The following is a 16,026-nucleotide window of genomic DNA, read 5'->3' on the forward strand; positions in this document are numbered from 1 at the left end:
TGAGAAGCAAAACACATGTTACTACAAAGTTGGATATTATCTTCTAAATCACACACTTTATGATGTAACCATTTTTGAAAATAAAATATTCTGCGTTGAAAAATATTATTATCAGTTCAATATTCTAATCCATTCCTTCAGTGTAATGTTTTAATGTAATTTACATCTCATTGAAGACTTTATTGGAAATTAATTACGACAATTAGTCGCTTAAAAGAGCTGTAAATTTTTTTTATTCATAATGTTTACTATTAGCTAACTATTATCTCCACAAGATGGCTGATCCTCTGATCTGATCCATCTGATGCTGTATTTCTGTGATTTTGTTAGTGATTGTTCATCGTTTCATTACAATAAATACGATCAAACCTGTTCTAGAGTTTTAATATTTCAATTCTCCTTCGCTCTCTTTTCCTTTCTCCCTCTCTCTATCTTTATATATCTCTCTTTCAATCTTTAATCTCTGTGATCTTTTGCATTTTTTCTCCCTCTTCTATACTCCCTCTTTCTCTCTCTATCGGTCTCACTGTGTTTACATCTTCTCTGCGATTTGGATGATGAGTGATAATTTCCATGGACGTTTAATTGATCGCCATTCTTCGCAAAATAACCACCGATACTGCGGTAATCATCGACCCAAAAGTTATTTCAGTGATGATGTTACTGGTGAAGAAGAATTTGATCCATTTGAAGGAGATGAAGTGGACGAGAGGGCTGATATGGCTTCCTTTGCTCCACCAGAATCAAAGTAAGATTTTTTCCACCTAAAGAAATGGTTCACTGTTATTTTAAGACTAATGATTTCTAGTGTTTAAATTTAGCAATGATTATCTCAAATTGAGCTAACAAACATCTCTATAATAATCTCCATCATTGGTTATGAATAGTTTCCACTTATAATCATGAAATATTCACCTGTTTTTGACAACCTCTTGACCATATTCAATAAGATTTTCACTCGGTATCTAATTTTCTGTTATCTTGTTGTGTTCATGATTAGATGGCTACATCGTCAGATGAATCGGACAACAGCTGAACAGTTGCTACAAGGAAATGGTAAAGTTGGAAGTTATTTGGTTCGTGAAAGTGACCGTAAAAAGGGACTTTTTGTCTTGTCATACTTGGGAGAGTCCGGAATCAATCATTTTCAAATAAAATCACTTTTTGGTGCCTATTATATTGGTGGTCGTCAATTTTCATCTCTACGACATTTGATTGGATTTTACACCAGTTTTTGTGATTTACTTAAAAAAGAGAGACTTCTTCACCCCGTTCCTCCGAAAGAGGTAAATCTATTTTGGACTGAAAGCAATCTTACTCGTTTGGTAGCTGCATTTTTTTGTTATTTTTATTTTATTATACATTCCATTTATTCCTGAGTTTTATTTCGATTTCATAAATTTTTGATGGTTTATTATATTCTCAAACAATTATAGCCTTTTCGTGAAAGGAAACGTGTTGTTGCTGTTTTACCTTATTCACAATTACCAGAAACAGATGAATTGAGGTAAATAATCTTACAAGAAGTTTCTGTTTTCATTTCAATTACCTAATTGGAAAAATATTACATGAAATCTTTTTATCTTGCAGTTTCTCTAGAGGAGATATTTTTACCGTTCACAATGATCTTGGAGATGGATGGCTTTGGTGTACTTTGGAAAGAACACAAGAAAGTGGATTGGTTTTCAAGGAACTTGTTGAAGAGCTTGTTAGTTTCGTTCACCATCTCGATAATCCTTTTCTTGATATTCCTTGGAATCTTATCAAAATTTACGATTTTTTAAATCATAGGAGGATAATAGTGACCCCAACGATATTTATCCGTGGTTTCATGGTGCAATTAGTAAAGATGAGGCCGTTGACAAGCTGAGAAAAAGTAAGAATACTAGATTTGCTAATAATTTTCAAAATTTAATGATTAATGTTTTCCCTTTTTCTCACTATAAATTCACCATGAAGTGGGATCTGGAAGTTTTTTGATCAAAAACAGTGACAATAGTCCAGGACACTATTCCCTTTTTTTCTACATGAGCAACACTATCCATCGCTTCCGAATTGAAAAACGAGGTTCCCGGTATATTATGGGGAATCGAATGTTTGAAACTCTTGAAGACATTGTAATGATGTATCGAAATGAGCAGATAATTGCTGGCTACAGGCTTGGAACTCCAGTTTTAAAATCTCCCCTCGAAGCTTCTGTTGCAGCAAGAAGGTCACAAGAGATTGGAAACAAATCGGAAGATGTTTATGTAACTCTAAGGGAGAGTAGAGAGATGTCTAAGAAAAACAAAAGCGTTCGAATGAGAGGTTTTCTCTGCAAGAAAAGTGAGTTGATGAGTTAATAACAAAACCAAAACAGTAAAGCAATTTGACTGCACATTAATTTTTATTATTATTACATCTTTAGGTGCAAAAAGTAAAAAATGGAAGAACTATTTTTTCGTTTTGGATTCAAAAGAACAGCATTTATATTATTACGAAAATGATCGAAGAACGAGGCCCAAGGGTCTCGTTGATTTAAATTATAGTTTCTTATACCTTGTTCATGATTCCTTGTTTGAAAGACCAAATTGTTTTCAACTAGTTGAAAGACCCTTACCCTGTATGAGCACTGTATATTATTTGTGTGCACCATCTTATGAAATCCTTCAGGTAAAATATTAATCAATCTTTTTAGATAAAATTTCAAATCAATTTTCATTTAATTTTAACCACTCATAATGCATAATTATGGCGATTCGGATTAAAGCTTTATTATTTGTCTCTCTTTTTCCGTATAATACAAAATTAATAAAGACATATTTTTCATCTATTTCTTAGGAATGGATTCAAGCTATCAGACCATTTTGTGTTCAACAATTGATGAAAGGTCAATCTTTGTCATCAAACGCAACCGAAGTTCGCACATTATTTGTAACATTATTGGAAGCTCATCGTTTACCCATAAAACTAGTCCCTCACCCGTTTTGTATCATATCTCTTAATCAAGTTAAAGTCTGCCGCACTCAAGTTAAATGTCCACCTGATCCTATTTGGGAAGAGGATTTTGTTCTTGAAGATATGCCATGTGATGTCAACTCTTTTTCCATAACACTTTATACAAAAGGGAAACGTTCAAAAGATACTGAAGTTGCTGAAATGGTGATTGAATTAAATAAGCTCAATAACGGTATTGAAATAGAAGACTGGTTTCCATTAACTGGTATCTGTCCACCAATGAATAACGAATGGGGTTCTCTTCGTGTACGAATAAGATATGTTCATGAATTGATTATGCCTTCACATGAATATGATGCCTTGAAAGAACTTTTAATGGCAGAAGATTTGGAAGTTATCTCTGTTCTGGAGGAATTTTGTCATCGTGATCGTGCTCCATTAGCTAATGCACTTTTGCGTGTTTTCAAACATGAATCCAAAGAAGCTATTTTGCTCAAATCAATGATTGAAAGAGAAATCAAAAGGGAAAATGAGACTTCCACATTATTCCGAATGAATTCATTAACAACCACTTTAATGGATCAGTATATGCGAACAACTTGTCATACATTTTTAATGAAAGCCTTGAAAGATTCTCTACAACGAGTTCTTGAAACTCGTCAATCTTGTGAACTTAATCCTAGTCGTTTGGATAGCTTACAGGAAGCTTGTGCCAATGCTGAACATTTATTATCTCTTCTAGATGATGTTGTTGAAAAAATATTTCGCTCTGTTGAACACTGCCCAGCGACACTTAGATATATTTGTGGCTGTTTACAAAGAGCTGTTTCTGCCAAATGGCCAAATGATCATTATGTTAAAACAAGAGTTGTTGGGTGAGCTGTTAATCTTATTTCTGTGTTTAACCTTTTCCTTTTACCATTACTTTTTTTCAAGCCATCGATAATCAATAATTTACTGATTATTACATTTGTTTCTTCTTATTTCCGATTAGGAGCTTCATCTTTCTTCGTCTCATTTGCCCTGCTATTCTTAACCCACGAGTATTCAACATCATAAATGGTATATCTTTTCTACATTTAATTTAATCATTATTTCGTTTTCTTTTTTAGCAATGTTCGTCAGTTATTTATTTTTAATGGATACAGACAGATAGAGATAAAGTCCAGACTCCTCATTGAAAGCTAACAAAAAAACCTAGTAACTTCCTTTTTAACAAATAAGAACCAGATTTCCTGTTTTCATCTTATTTTAGCTCTGAGATTATGGTTAATGAATGTTACATGTTTTTACTGAATTGTTGAAGAAAGAAAAGATCATATTCCTGTTCAAGATTCAAAGACAATCGTAGTTTCCGAAATTGTAAAATATAGTAAAATTCATCAAAAATTAAGAAGAAATTATTTATTTCACGAAAATTATGAAAGCCAATATTTTCATTATTTGATTTCAATGCGCATTCATCGCATTACTATGAATGAAAACATAATCCTTATAGCGTACTCTAAGATTACTAATTTTCAGATTTTCCATCCAGATTGGAGATCATCAAAGCTGTGAACTGATTTTTTGACTTTTCTCCTTTTTCTTCGTTACAGAGACACCATCGGAAATAGCCGCTCGAAGTCTCATATTAATTGCCAAATCTTTACAAAATTTAGCTAATCTTGTTGAATTTGGAGTCAAGGTAATTTTAATGTCTAATAATGGACTGTTTGACAAGTTTGATTTTACAATATCTTGTCCCTAATCGTTTACTAACTCTAACAACATATCTTTTCTTCGAACACCGCTTTGCTAACAAAACAGAATATTGTCCACTCTGATCGATTCGGAGAAGTTATTCCTCCGAATAAAAGGGTTTGTACATGTTATTATCTGCATGTACTTAACTTTTATTTATATCTGTTTTCCATTTGTTTATTACTTTATTTTTCTTAATGCTTGTTGATACTGTTGTAATTAATTATTAATCTAGAATGTTCATTCATCCTTTACAGGAGCCTTGGATGGAAGTTGTCAATCCATTTATATTGAAAAACAAAGCCAGAATGATCAAATTTCTCAATGATTTATCGGTACTCTAATTAATTTTTAAAACATACTTTACCAATTTACCAGTCTACTAATTGCTATTTTATTATGTTTACAGAATGTTTATGAATGCCCTGACCCAGAGGATATTCCTAGAGGAGATGCATCCAGAGAACTAGCTACAGTTCATTCTTTATGTGAACTTTACAAAGATGAAATCTTTAATCTCAGCCATAATAGAGTGAGCTTACATTTTAATTGCTTATTTTCTGATCTTTATTTACAATATCTTATGATCTGATTATTAATTATATCAATTTTTATCTTCTTGGTGTAGACAACGCTCAGAAAACTGGTCGCAGTATCCGATATGCTTACTAAACACAAACTTCATTACTCGGAAGCTTGTCAAACTACATTAAGCTGATTGTGGCATTTTGCTTTTCAAATCGATTAAAATCAAAATCAAAAATTAAAGGTACAAAAGGAGAACACACAATGAGATCAATCATACAGAATGATAGTGAATTGTTTCAAACCTTACGCTCAGTTTATTAAGAAAATATCAAATCTTTAAAAGATCGTCTCTACTTGGAAAGCTCAGTTATTTCATTGATGCCAATCAAATCAAACTTACAAAAACAGGACAACTAGACAAAAGGCTTTTTTCATCTTCATTTTTCTTCATATTCCAATAATCTACTCATCTTTAACCTGTATTCAAATGCTAATCAATTGATTATGGACAACAATCTTGACCCATCTTGCAAACTTATCAAAATAATTTAGTTAATCAATTTCTTTGACATATTTCTTTGACTTTCTTGTTAATAACTTGTTGTACAAGTGGAAATATTTTGTTTGTATCTCCAGTTAAACTATTTACAGTATTTGATAAATTCAAATTGTCAATCCCAAGCAATTACCAATCATCGAATCAAAAAAAAACAATTCAATTTGTTTAACAATTTTCAATATTTCCTTTCTGTAACTTTCTCTTTTTGTCTTCCATTCATCTCATTTCATTTCTGCATCATTTCTGTCAATTACCATGTTTTCTATCATTCAATTGTTTCCGCACATTAACTTTATTCCTCAGCATAAAGAACAACTATTTATAATAATGATTTCACAAGACAACAACTTTATAATGATAATTATCAATGATCTGCAATTTAATAGAATCTGTTAATGACAATTAAACTGATTACAAAGCAAAAGAATCATTCCAATAATTTAAAAAGAGAAATATAAGGTAGTGCAACCAAAAATTGACACATTCATATTTAACAGTTCAAATGAAATTTTAGACAAAATGTCTAGACATAAAGGCACCATTTTTTCAGGTATCGAGCCAGCAACCTTACACAAGCTAAATATGAAATTTGAAGTCAATCGGTCAAACATGGGTCAACTATGTCTTCATTAAGTGAACCATCAAGAGAACAAAATGAAACAAAAATTGAAGACCAAACAGCTAGTTGGAAAAAAATCCCATAGAAAATAATGTTAAATATCAAAACTTGAAAAATTTGACAAAGATCGCTTTCTTTGATTTTTTTCATGAAATAGAATGAACATAGCAACAAAAGCTAGTTATGGTATATTATTAGGACTTAATTAATGAAAATTAAAAAAAAATAATTCTTTAACTAATCTGATTGTTGAATAATTAGCAAAACAATTTATGTGTCAATTTTTAGTTGCACTACCTTACAAATCTTGTTTGTAAAAATAGCAAACCGATATTTATGAATACAAATTTTCTCGGTTTTTTCAATTTTGACATTTTTGAGACAATTTAATGATTATAATTTCCAACTAAACTCAATTAATAACCCTTATTATAAGACAGCATCGGTCTATTATAAAAATCTAATCAAAAAGATATACCAGCCAGTACAAGAGTACTAAAAATAAACGTACCGATGCAGGTAAAGAGTACGATTTATGTCTATAACCTAGTGTTTACCCTGCATTGTGTGGTTAAATTGAAATAATTTTGTCATACAGAATATTTTCAATAATGAATTGAAATGAAACAACGACGTACATCGAGTAATCAAATTATATTACAATATGTATGAATATAATTTTCGGACTTGCAATGAATATACATTGGCACAACATGAGAATTGAATCGTTATATAAATGTAACAATAAATTTTTAATAAAATAACTTTTAATGACAATGTTGTTAATGACCTTTATTGATGTTTATTTTCATGAAACCATTCTTGCTTTCCATTGATTTTGAAATTGTTTTTTATCTTAATCAGATTTTTATTGGCAGTGAATGTTTTTTTCCATGGAAAAAAGGATTTCTGTGAATATTTATGATTAAAGAAACATGATATTATTATTATGAGGGATGTCCCTGCCAGAACAATCATTTCTTCAATCAAATCAGATCTATCTAAAGATCAAAATAAAACAATTCTTAGTAATTTACGGCAATAAATTATTTATTTGGAAGCGAAAGCAAAGTAAAAAAATTATTTATTTACCCAACGACAGTAAATTGCACGGCAATAATTTCACTTGAATCCGGTTAGTCAGTATTACATTCAAGGTAGTGAATCCAAACAAATAATCAAGCATCCAAGTGCAATATGAAGATAATGGTTATCGATGTGACCATGAGGTCATAGGGTACAATTTGCAAAGTATCATCAAATTACACTCGAATGGTTTGGTTGAGAAAAACATCGAAGACTTGGTAAACACTGGATGGTAACAAAACATAAGACTTTTGATCTGCCTTAGTTAATTAAGTCATAAAATTCATTATAACCATGGAATCTATTTACACATCATGATAACCATCAAAGACAATTATCTTATCCTTCGTACCTGATGATTCATTCAGATCAACTAGTATATAAGAATGTTTACCCGATGATCATCCAATTTACTAACTTGTAAAGTGTAAAAAACAAGAACAATCGTCAAAATTTCAACTTTCTCGTGATAACTTAAGATTTTAAGCGTTTTTCCTCCATATTTATCTATTTACCTATCAATAAATAATCGAAATTTAATTTGTAATTTAATTCCATTCAATTTATCAATAAAACTCGACCAACCTCAATCAAAATGTTAACTCACAAATCAACCAGTATTATCGTAATACTGGTTGCAATCGTTTTTGTGTCCACTGGAAAATGCTCCGAAGCAGGTAATTGGTTTACCAAATCGCTTGATTATTATGGTTTAGAAAAGTGCAGCTATCTGGATAAATCAAACATGGTTGGCGATTTCAATGCCTGTCTTAATAGTCCAGTTGATCCATCGTCGACTCCAGCAACTGCTCCTTCTTCGGGTAAAACCGGTGGATGGGGTTCAAGTGGTAGTGCACAGCCAGCCAAACAAAACAAAGGATTTAATTTCCAAGGTGGTTCTTTTCCTGGCTCTTCACCATCAACCAAACAATCTTCAGGTGATTCCTGGCCAACTTCATTAATCACGTAAGTTTAATTCTATCCTTACAATGGACAGATAAAGTAACAAACAACCAAAAAATGAACTCCACAAAATTTGATGTGTCCAGGAGTAATAAACTTTCATAGCGGTATCTCTAATACCACTTCTTTAACAGGTTGAAATAATTTACTTTCATCAAATAACCAAGTTTAAGGTTAATCAGGAGTTCGATTCACAATTAAAACGGGAATTATTTAATTTGAAAGATAAAAAGTATAACAAGTATAGTAGCTTAGAGTCTAACCGTTAGACATGTGGTCATTTTTAGCTTGTTATGTTTTAATTAACCCTTTTTTTCGTGAGATGGCGACTGAGTTGAATATTAATTTTTGACTTTGAATTGTCAAGTTTGGAATCAATGTTTACAATAAAAAATTGACATTTTCGTTTAATTAAACTTGAAGCAAATCAATTGATATCTGATTTAGCTTTCATTTTATTTTTGATGACCGTCTCTCTATTTATCTTTGAAAGTAAGATTTTTATCTCATGAAATTCTGGTCAAACCTGAAGATTTAAACCATGAAGTTTCTTTTTACTTTTTTTCATATTTAAGCTTATTCAAACTTTCCAGTTTAATCATTTCGTAAACAATTAATTTCTATTAATAATTTAGCATGATATGATCTTACTAGAATTACATGAGATAATCATCTGATAGTGATCATTTCTGTAAGATAATAGCCGAACCATCTTATAGTTTGTTTATGCTGGATACGAAGCTTTGTACCTTTGAATTTATTATTATTCAACTTCATTTATCATTTACTTTATCATTTCATTTATCCTTTCCAATTTAATTATTTTCTAATTATCTTGTCTTCCCTTGTGAATATAGTGAATTGCAACAGGTTGTTAATTGTTTTCCCAAATTATTAAAGCCATGTATGACCAAATCGGAACAAGATTTTTACCTGACCATAAGAGACTTCTTCCAGGCTCAAATAGATTACGCTTCATCCAATGCTTCATCTATCGCTGAAAGTAAGTATTAATAAATTCCAATTGAAATTGCTATGATTACTAATGACAATAAGCTAATGATTACTGTTGCTACCAAATACAGTAATCAGTCTATTGATTGTTAGTCTATCATGATGCCATAAACATGAACTATTGCTGCATAAGATACTCATTATATAGGAATATTATTTTTTATTCATCTTTTTACCTCTCAACTTAATTTCATATGTTTTATGATTTGATAGGAGCTTGGATGTAATAAAAAAAACCTTTTTTGTTAATAATCAATTGAAATATGATTAAATTATATAATGGAGAGAGGATTGATTGGAAACTCTTAAAGATATGTGTGCCATTTTAAAAGCAAATTGAAGCTTTTCTTGCGTGATTTTCATCAATTTGTGACTTGATTGGAATACATTTAAAGCTAAAAGATGATGATAATGATGATGTTCAAGATGAACAAGACATTACCAAATGTGATGTTAGTGATTATGATTTAGACGGTGAAGGAGCAATGATTTTTGGCTATATTTTTCAGTTTTCATATCATCTTTACTCTCTTTCTTGCTAAATCTCACGGAAATCAAATAAGACTTGATAAGGTGAGATTCATGTCTGGTTGATAGGTTGAGCTTTAGCTTCCATCTTGAAACTTGGTGAACACGATGACTAAAGATGAAGACGATGCTGAGAAGGGTGTAATATTGGCCGTTTTTTCAGCTTCTTAATATTTGTCTGAATGAGCGTTAAGAAGCAAGTCACGAAGGTTCAATTAGAAGGTAAACGGGAATTAGGTAAACCTTTTAACAGCATCAGACTCCGAAGAGATTGAGCTTAAAGGTGAGAGGAAAGGTATTACAATGATAGGAAACACCAGCAAACTACAATCACATTTAAAGCCATTAAATGGGAAATGTTTCCTCTGGTGTGTTCATTGAAACCATTTTCAGCACGATTCCAACAGCTTTTTCAGTCCTATTATACATTTCATTTCGTTTATTTCAACTTTTTTTGCTCTTTCTAAATATATTTATCATTTACCTTTTTCTTCTTCTTGCTTTCTTTAGTTTAAGGTAATTAAGATGATCCAAACTACTCCATTTATATCAATTGTATAATCTATTACCCATTACAAAGATGATAAATGATGTTGACCAAGTTTTCCCCGTTTTTTTTCAAATGATAATGATCACAACCATCAACAACGTCAACAGCAATAGCAACATGAATATTGGCATCATGTCTTAGCAATTCATTTTACTTATCCTTGATTTTTCTTCTTGCTAATTTTTCAATTTTCATTTGGTTATATCCAATTTCATGAAATGCTCATTTCGTTAAATTGGCAATTCTGCGGAAATTTAGATGATTAGATTGATCCAAAGTACATGTTTTTTAATAAGACGAAGCTGAACGAATTCAAGAAGCAGAAGAAACAAAAAATATGAAATTGTTTTAAGAAATGATTATTAATTTTGATCTTGAATTATTTTTTGTTTCAGAAATCGCTTCATCTGGTTGTGTTAAAAGCAATTCAATTGATACAAGTACTGTTTGCTTTTCAACTAATCTTCATAAGCAAAATTGGTTTGGATGGAAGATTAATTGGATTGATGGTCAGATGTGCCGTTTCATTAATGATATATCTACATGTGAGGTAAAATCATTTGATAAGTGTCCACCTGAAGTGAAACAATTTGCTGATGGACTTTGGAAAGCTGGTTTAAAAGTAACTCCATGTTTAAATCAAACTGCTGTAAAAACAGAAACCACAAAAGCTTCCCCGTCATCGCCTTCATCTAATAATAGCAACCAAAATGTACCTTTATCGGCTTCTTCACAAACTTCAAGCACTGTTAAACTTAGTGCGAGTAGAACGGCCGTTAACCGCATTGATTTCGCTAATGGAAACTCTGATAATGGCCAAACTCTAGATACTAAAGATCAACCTATTGAAGAGCCAACCAAGAACCAAGACCAGTTCAATGCTGATTCTGATGTACCTCGCAAAAGATCAAATCAAGGGGATAAATTCGATTGGAGAAGAAGTTTATTCAGAAATATTGATGCAAATGATGATTTCCGAGGTAATCTAGAGCAATCCAAGCTGGTAAGGCTCCATGAGGTAGATGGCGAAGGAGAGAGTCGTCATGATCGAGGTAATAGACATAAGGGTGTTACTGAAGAGCAATGGAGTCGGATTAAAGAAGAATATCGGAGACGGTTGAGAGAATCTGAAGAAAGTCGTGAATCAGATGAAGATGAATACGAAAATGAAAGTGAAGAAAGTGATGAAGATAAAAAATATGACATTATTGGTGACCAGTCAAAACACATATTTTTAAATCCTCATTTATGGACACATCAACAGAGAAATAATTTTGACCGAGAAGATAATTTTGGAAGGTATTATAGAAATGGACTTCTGAGATTACGAAGAAACGCAGCGGATGATGCAAAAGATCGAGAAGAAGATGAAAAAGAAAAGCAAGCAGACGAAGCTGAACGAATTCAAGAAGAAGCAGAAAAACAACGAGAAATTGACGAGCAAAGGAGAGAAGAGGAAGAGGAAGAAAAACAGCAAAAGCAGGAGGAAGAAGAAGAAGCGAGACAAGATGAAGAAGAAAGACTTAAACAAATCGAAGAGGAAAAACAAGAAGCAGAACAGGCGAAAAAAGAGAAAAAGAAAGGTGTACGGTTAACTCGAAGTACAAAGCAATCGAAAAAAGCAAAGGAACAAGAACTGGAAAAGGCTGAAGAAGCTCGAGAAAAGGAACAAGAAAGAAAAGAGAAAGAGCAAGAAGAAGCCGAAGAAGCTCGAGAAAAGGAACAAGAGAAGAAAGAAAAAGAACAAGAAGAAGCTGAGGCCGCTCGTGAAAAAGAACAAGAAGAGGCTGAAGAAGCTCGAGAGAAGGAACAAGAAAGAAAAGAAAAGGAACAAGAAGAAGCCGAAGCTGCTCGTGAAAAAGAACAAGAAGAGGCTGAAGAAGCTCGTGAAAAGGAGCAAGAGAAGAAAGAAAAGGAACAAGAAGAAGCTGAGGCCGTTCGAGAAAAAGAACAAGAAGAAGCCGAAGAAGCCCGAGAAAAAGAGCAAGAGAAAAAAGAAAAAGAACAAGAAGAAGCCGAAGCCGTTCGTGAAAAAGAAAAAGAAGAGGCTGAAGAAGCTCGTGAAAAAGAGCAAGAAGCAGAGGAACGAAGGCAAGAACTGGAAGAGGAAAAGCGAGAGGCTGAAGAGGCAAAGAAAGAGAAAAAGAAAGGTGCACGGTTATCTCGAAGCATAAAGTCGTCGAAAAAGGCTGAAGAAGCTCGAGAAAAGGAACAAGAGAGAAAAGAAAAAGAACAAGAAGAAGCTGAAGAAGCTGCAGAAGAAGAAGAAGAGCGAAAAGAAAAGAAACGAGAAGAAGAGGAAGAACAACGAGAAAAGAAAGAGGAGGAAGAAGAAGAGCGAAAGGAAAAAGAAAGGGAAGAAGCCGAAGAAGAAGAGGAACGAAGACAAGAATTAGAAGAGGCGAAACGAGAAAAAGAAGAGGAAGAAGAAGAAGAACGAAAAGAGAAAGAAGAAGAAGAAGAGGAACGACGACAAGAACTGGAAGAGGAAAAACGAGAGAAGGAAGAAGAAGAAGAAGAAGAGAAAAAAGAAGAGCAAGAAAGACTCAGAGAGATAGAAGAAGAACGAAAGGAGAAAGAAGCCGAAGAAAAGTCAAGTAAAAAAAGCAAACGAATCAAACGAGATGTTCGAGGCAGAAGACAATGGGGAGATTATGAGGAAAGGGATCGTGAAGAAGAGGAGAGACAACGAGAAAGGTTTTTGGAAAGAGCTGGAAGAGTTCGAGAAGAAGCTAAAAGACGACTTGAAGCAATTGAAAGACAAAGACAAGAAGATACAGAAAGATTGAAACGAATTCGAGAAGAAGCTGAAAGAAGACGAAAAGAAGCTGAGAAACGAAGAGAAAATGCCGAAATATTTGGTGAAAAAAGAATGGAACAACTTCGAGAAGAGTCCAATAGACGACAAGAAGAAGCCGAGCGACGACGTGAAGAAGGTTTGCGAAAACGAAACACAGTCAAAAGTCATCGTCATGAAGAAGATGAAGAAAGAATAGAACAGATTCGAGAAGAAGCTGAAAGAAGACAAGAAGAAGCCGAGAGACGAAGGGAAGAGGCCGAGAGGCAAAGAGAAGAGGCTGAAAGACGACAATCTGAAGCAAGAAAAGATAATGATGACCACAACTTGACTGTACGACAACAAAGATATGGAAAGGGCAGTTTTATGAACAATCCATTCAACAACAATCAGCGTAATAATGATGAAACTAATAATAATAGAGATGATTCTGAGCTCACTGGTTCTACCCTCAAAGACTGCATTCAAAGTGCCTCCAATTCGTGGTCATATGTTTCTCAGAATCACAAGCATGATGATATCATGGAAATAATGTGTCGGTAAGTTTAAAATTTGGTTGACCTTAATCCCTTTTGATGCCAACTTTATTTTACCTTTTTTTTTGAAACGTGTTGTGTGAATATATTATTATTATCAAGTAAAATAAGAATCAAGATGATTAGGTTTATGATGATTATGATAGTGATATTAAAAATGAAGATTCATTTTTTTCCCAGGTCACTTGATTCTGCAATCGTGAGTTTACTTTGACTCACGACAATCTTCATCGATCATATTTTACATTCTATTAAAGTGTTGACAGCGAAACTCAATCCAAGATAGGAACAAGATTGTTCACTTTATCTGTTCCTATCATCATAACCATCTTCATCTCTCCTACATGATGCTATTTATCATACAATAATGATAATATTAACTCACACTTGACAACCATAAGTTGAAAAAGGCCTTTAAAACGTTGAAAAAATATTAACCAATTTTCCTTATTTCCCCTTTATAGCAACATTGGTTCAGTACATTCTTGCCTGGACAAACATGCTTCATCAAATGACCCGTCCACATCTCATCGTTTGAACCATCTTAAAGTCACCTACCAGGCTCTGTGTGATTCAAATAACAAGCCCAAAGATTTAAATCAAGTGGAAAAATTAAAGCAATGCATAATTGATCAGCAATCAAGCAATTCCCAAACACCAACCCGTCAAACCAGATATCCGGATTTTTTCAATAGACGTCCGCATTGGCAGTAAACTCCATATTTACTGTAATACTGGGAAACAATGAAGAAACCAGATGAAGAGGAAATTTTGTTCAATCTTCCGTCTGCGTTAATATTAACCAAGAAACCCGATGAAGATGATAAATTGATGTTGATTAAACTTTTGCTTCTACCATCAAAACAAATGTATCAAGCAAAATAATAATAAAACATCATCCGAAAGCAATCGAGATACAAAATAATTGTTCAACACAAAAGGTAGAAACAGAAAAATGTTTCGTTCAAATCATCATGATCCCAACTTTCATCAGGACACTAATTTATTCATTTGTTTTCCCTTTTCTCTTTCAAAAGCCTAAAAAACTCTGATTTTACTCTTGATCCTTTCTTTACATTTATCATTACCATCTTTTGTAAATTGCTGCTCATTAATCTGCAAGTTAATTATGATGCTGACTTTTATCATCTCATCCACTTCTTTATTCATTCAATGCAAATAACATTCTATTAATGTTTCAACACATTTCTTTCTTAAATGCTATTCCCTCCTAACAGTACAATAATGTAATATAATCACAAGTCGGCATAAATTTAAATTATATTACGTGCTAAACGCGTGCCAAAATGTTGTTTTACCTATTTGTTGCTGTTTAGCATAAAGGTTAGTTGAAGCTGTTTCATCGTTAAAAGCCATTTCTCATCTTCCAATTTAGCCCAACAGATTAAATTAAAGTTGAAAGGTTGCAAATGATTAGAAATATGAAAAGGCAAAACAAAATTAGCAAAATATTCAACTCTTATTACAGTTACAACAAATGTAATTGCTATAATTGTGATCATACTTATTGTGTTTACAAGTTTAAATTAAGCTAAACATGTTGTTACAACAGCAAACAATTGTATCACATTTAAATTGTATTAACCTATTAATTATGTTTAGACTTGACCAAAAACTCCTCAATGTTTCAACTTGAAAACGGCTCTAGAATCAATGATTTACCGAACACTTTAACCTTTGAAATTTAATTTGAGTTTAACAATTCAATCAACCTGTAACATGACTATCAATGGTCAACTAAATGGCCTACCTTGACCTTGCAATGTATGGTTAATTTAACATTTGAAAATTGTTTAAAATGATTTCACTTTACAATTGAAGATGAACCGGTGAACCTTAAAACAGTGCATTACATTGGTGTTTAGAGGAACCCGAAAATTATTCCGATTAGTGTAATCATACAATTGAACAGAGGAAGTTGTAATAATAAATGAAACTAAATTTACCATTTGATTGAACAATTTAGATTAACAATGATGTTAAGGTAAAATGATGGCAACAACGTTTTTTGTTTCCAATGATTTATTTGGTTTCCACTTTTGGTTTCATGTAATGATTAGTGAAACCTCAACATTAGCTAACCTTGGCTATGAAGTAAACATTAACGAAATGTGAATTGCAATGGGATTGCTCATGTTTAAACAA

General features: G+C 32.5%; 2 protein-coding genes across 5 annotated transcripts; both read left to right on the forward strand.

The window, feature by feature from the left end:
* Positions 1 to 23: 23 nt before the first annotated feature.
* On the forward strand, positions 24 to 6,191 carry vap (RAS p21 protein activator vap). 4 transcript variants are annotated; one of them, XM_015934748.3, is made up of 14 exons: positions 125 to 748; positions 1,001 to 1,325; positions 1,437 to 1,507; positions 1,591 to 1,708; positions 1,792 to 1,876; positions 1,960 to 2,325; positions 2,408 to 2,652; positions 2,821 to 3,812; positions 3,932 to 3,999; positions 4,536 to 4,624; positions 4,747 to 4,797; positions 4,938 to 5,015; positions 5,090 to 5,212; positions 5,309 to 6,191. In XM_015934748.3, exons 1-14 carry the CDS (start codon positions 555 to 557, stop codon positions 5,396 to 5,398), a joined length of 2,895 nt encoding a protein of 964 aa, XP_015790234.1. In that variant the 5' UTR covers positions 125 to 554; the 3' UTR covers positions 5,399 to 6,191. The 4 variants fall into 4 exon arrangements, with proteins under 4 accessions (XP_015790236.1, XP_015790237.1, XP_015790234.1 ...); XM_089268891.1 differs by having other exon boundaries at positions 290 to 748; positions 1,001 to 1,286; XM_015934750.3 differs by lacking the exon at positions 4,747 to 4,797 and having other exon boundaries at positions 24 to 748.
* A 1,699-nt stretch (positions 6,192 to 7,890) lies between these two features.
* Positions 7,891 to 15,062, forward strand: LOC107367043 (uncharacterized). Its single transcript, XM_015934704.2, has 4 exons — positions 7,891 to 8,438; positions 9,293 to 9,438; positions 10,923 to 13,863; positions 14,325 to 15,062. Exons 1-4 carry the CDS (start codon positions 8,068 to 8,070, stop codon positions 14,572 to 14,574), a joined length of 3,708 nt encoding a protein of 1,235 aa, XP_015790190.2. The 5' UTR covers positions 7,891 to 8,067; the 3' UTR covers positions 14,575 to 15,062.
* The last annotated feature ends 964 nt before the right edge of the window (positions 15,063 to 16,026 follow it).

Source organism: Tetranychus urticae, chromosome 3 (genome assembly GCF_039701765.1).
Source record: "Tetranychus urticae isolate SD_2017Ah chromosome 3, NJAU_TeUrti_SD_1.0, whole genome shotgun sequence".
Taxonomy (NCBI): domain Eukaryota; kingdom Metazoa; phylum Arthropoda; class Arachnida; order Trombidiformes; family Tetranychidae; genus Tetranychus; species Tetranychus urticae.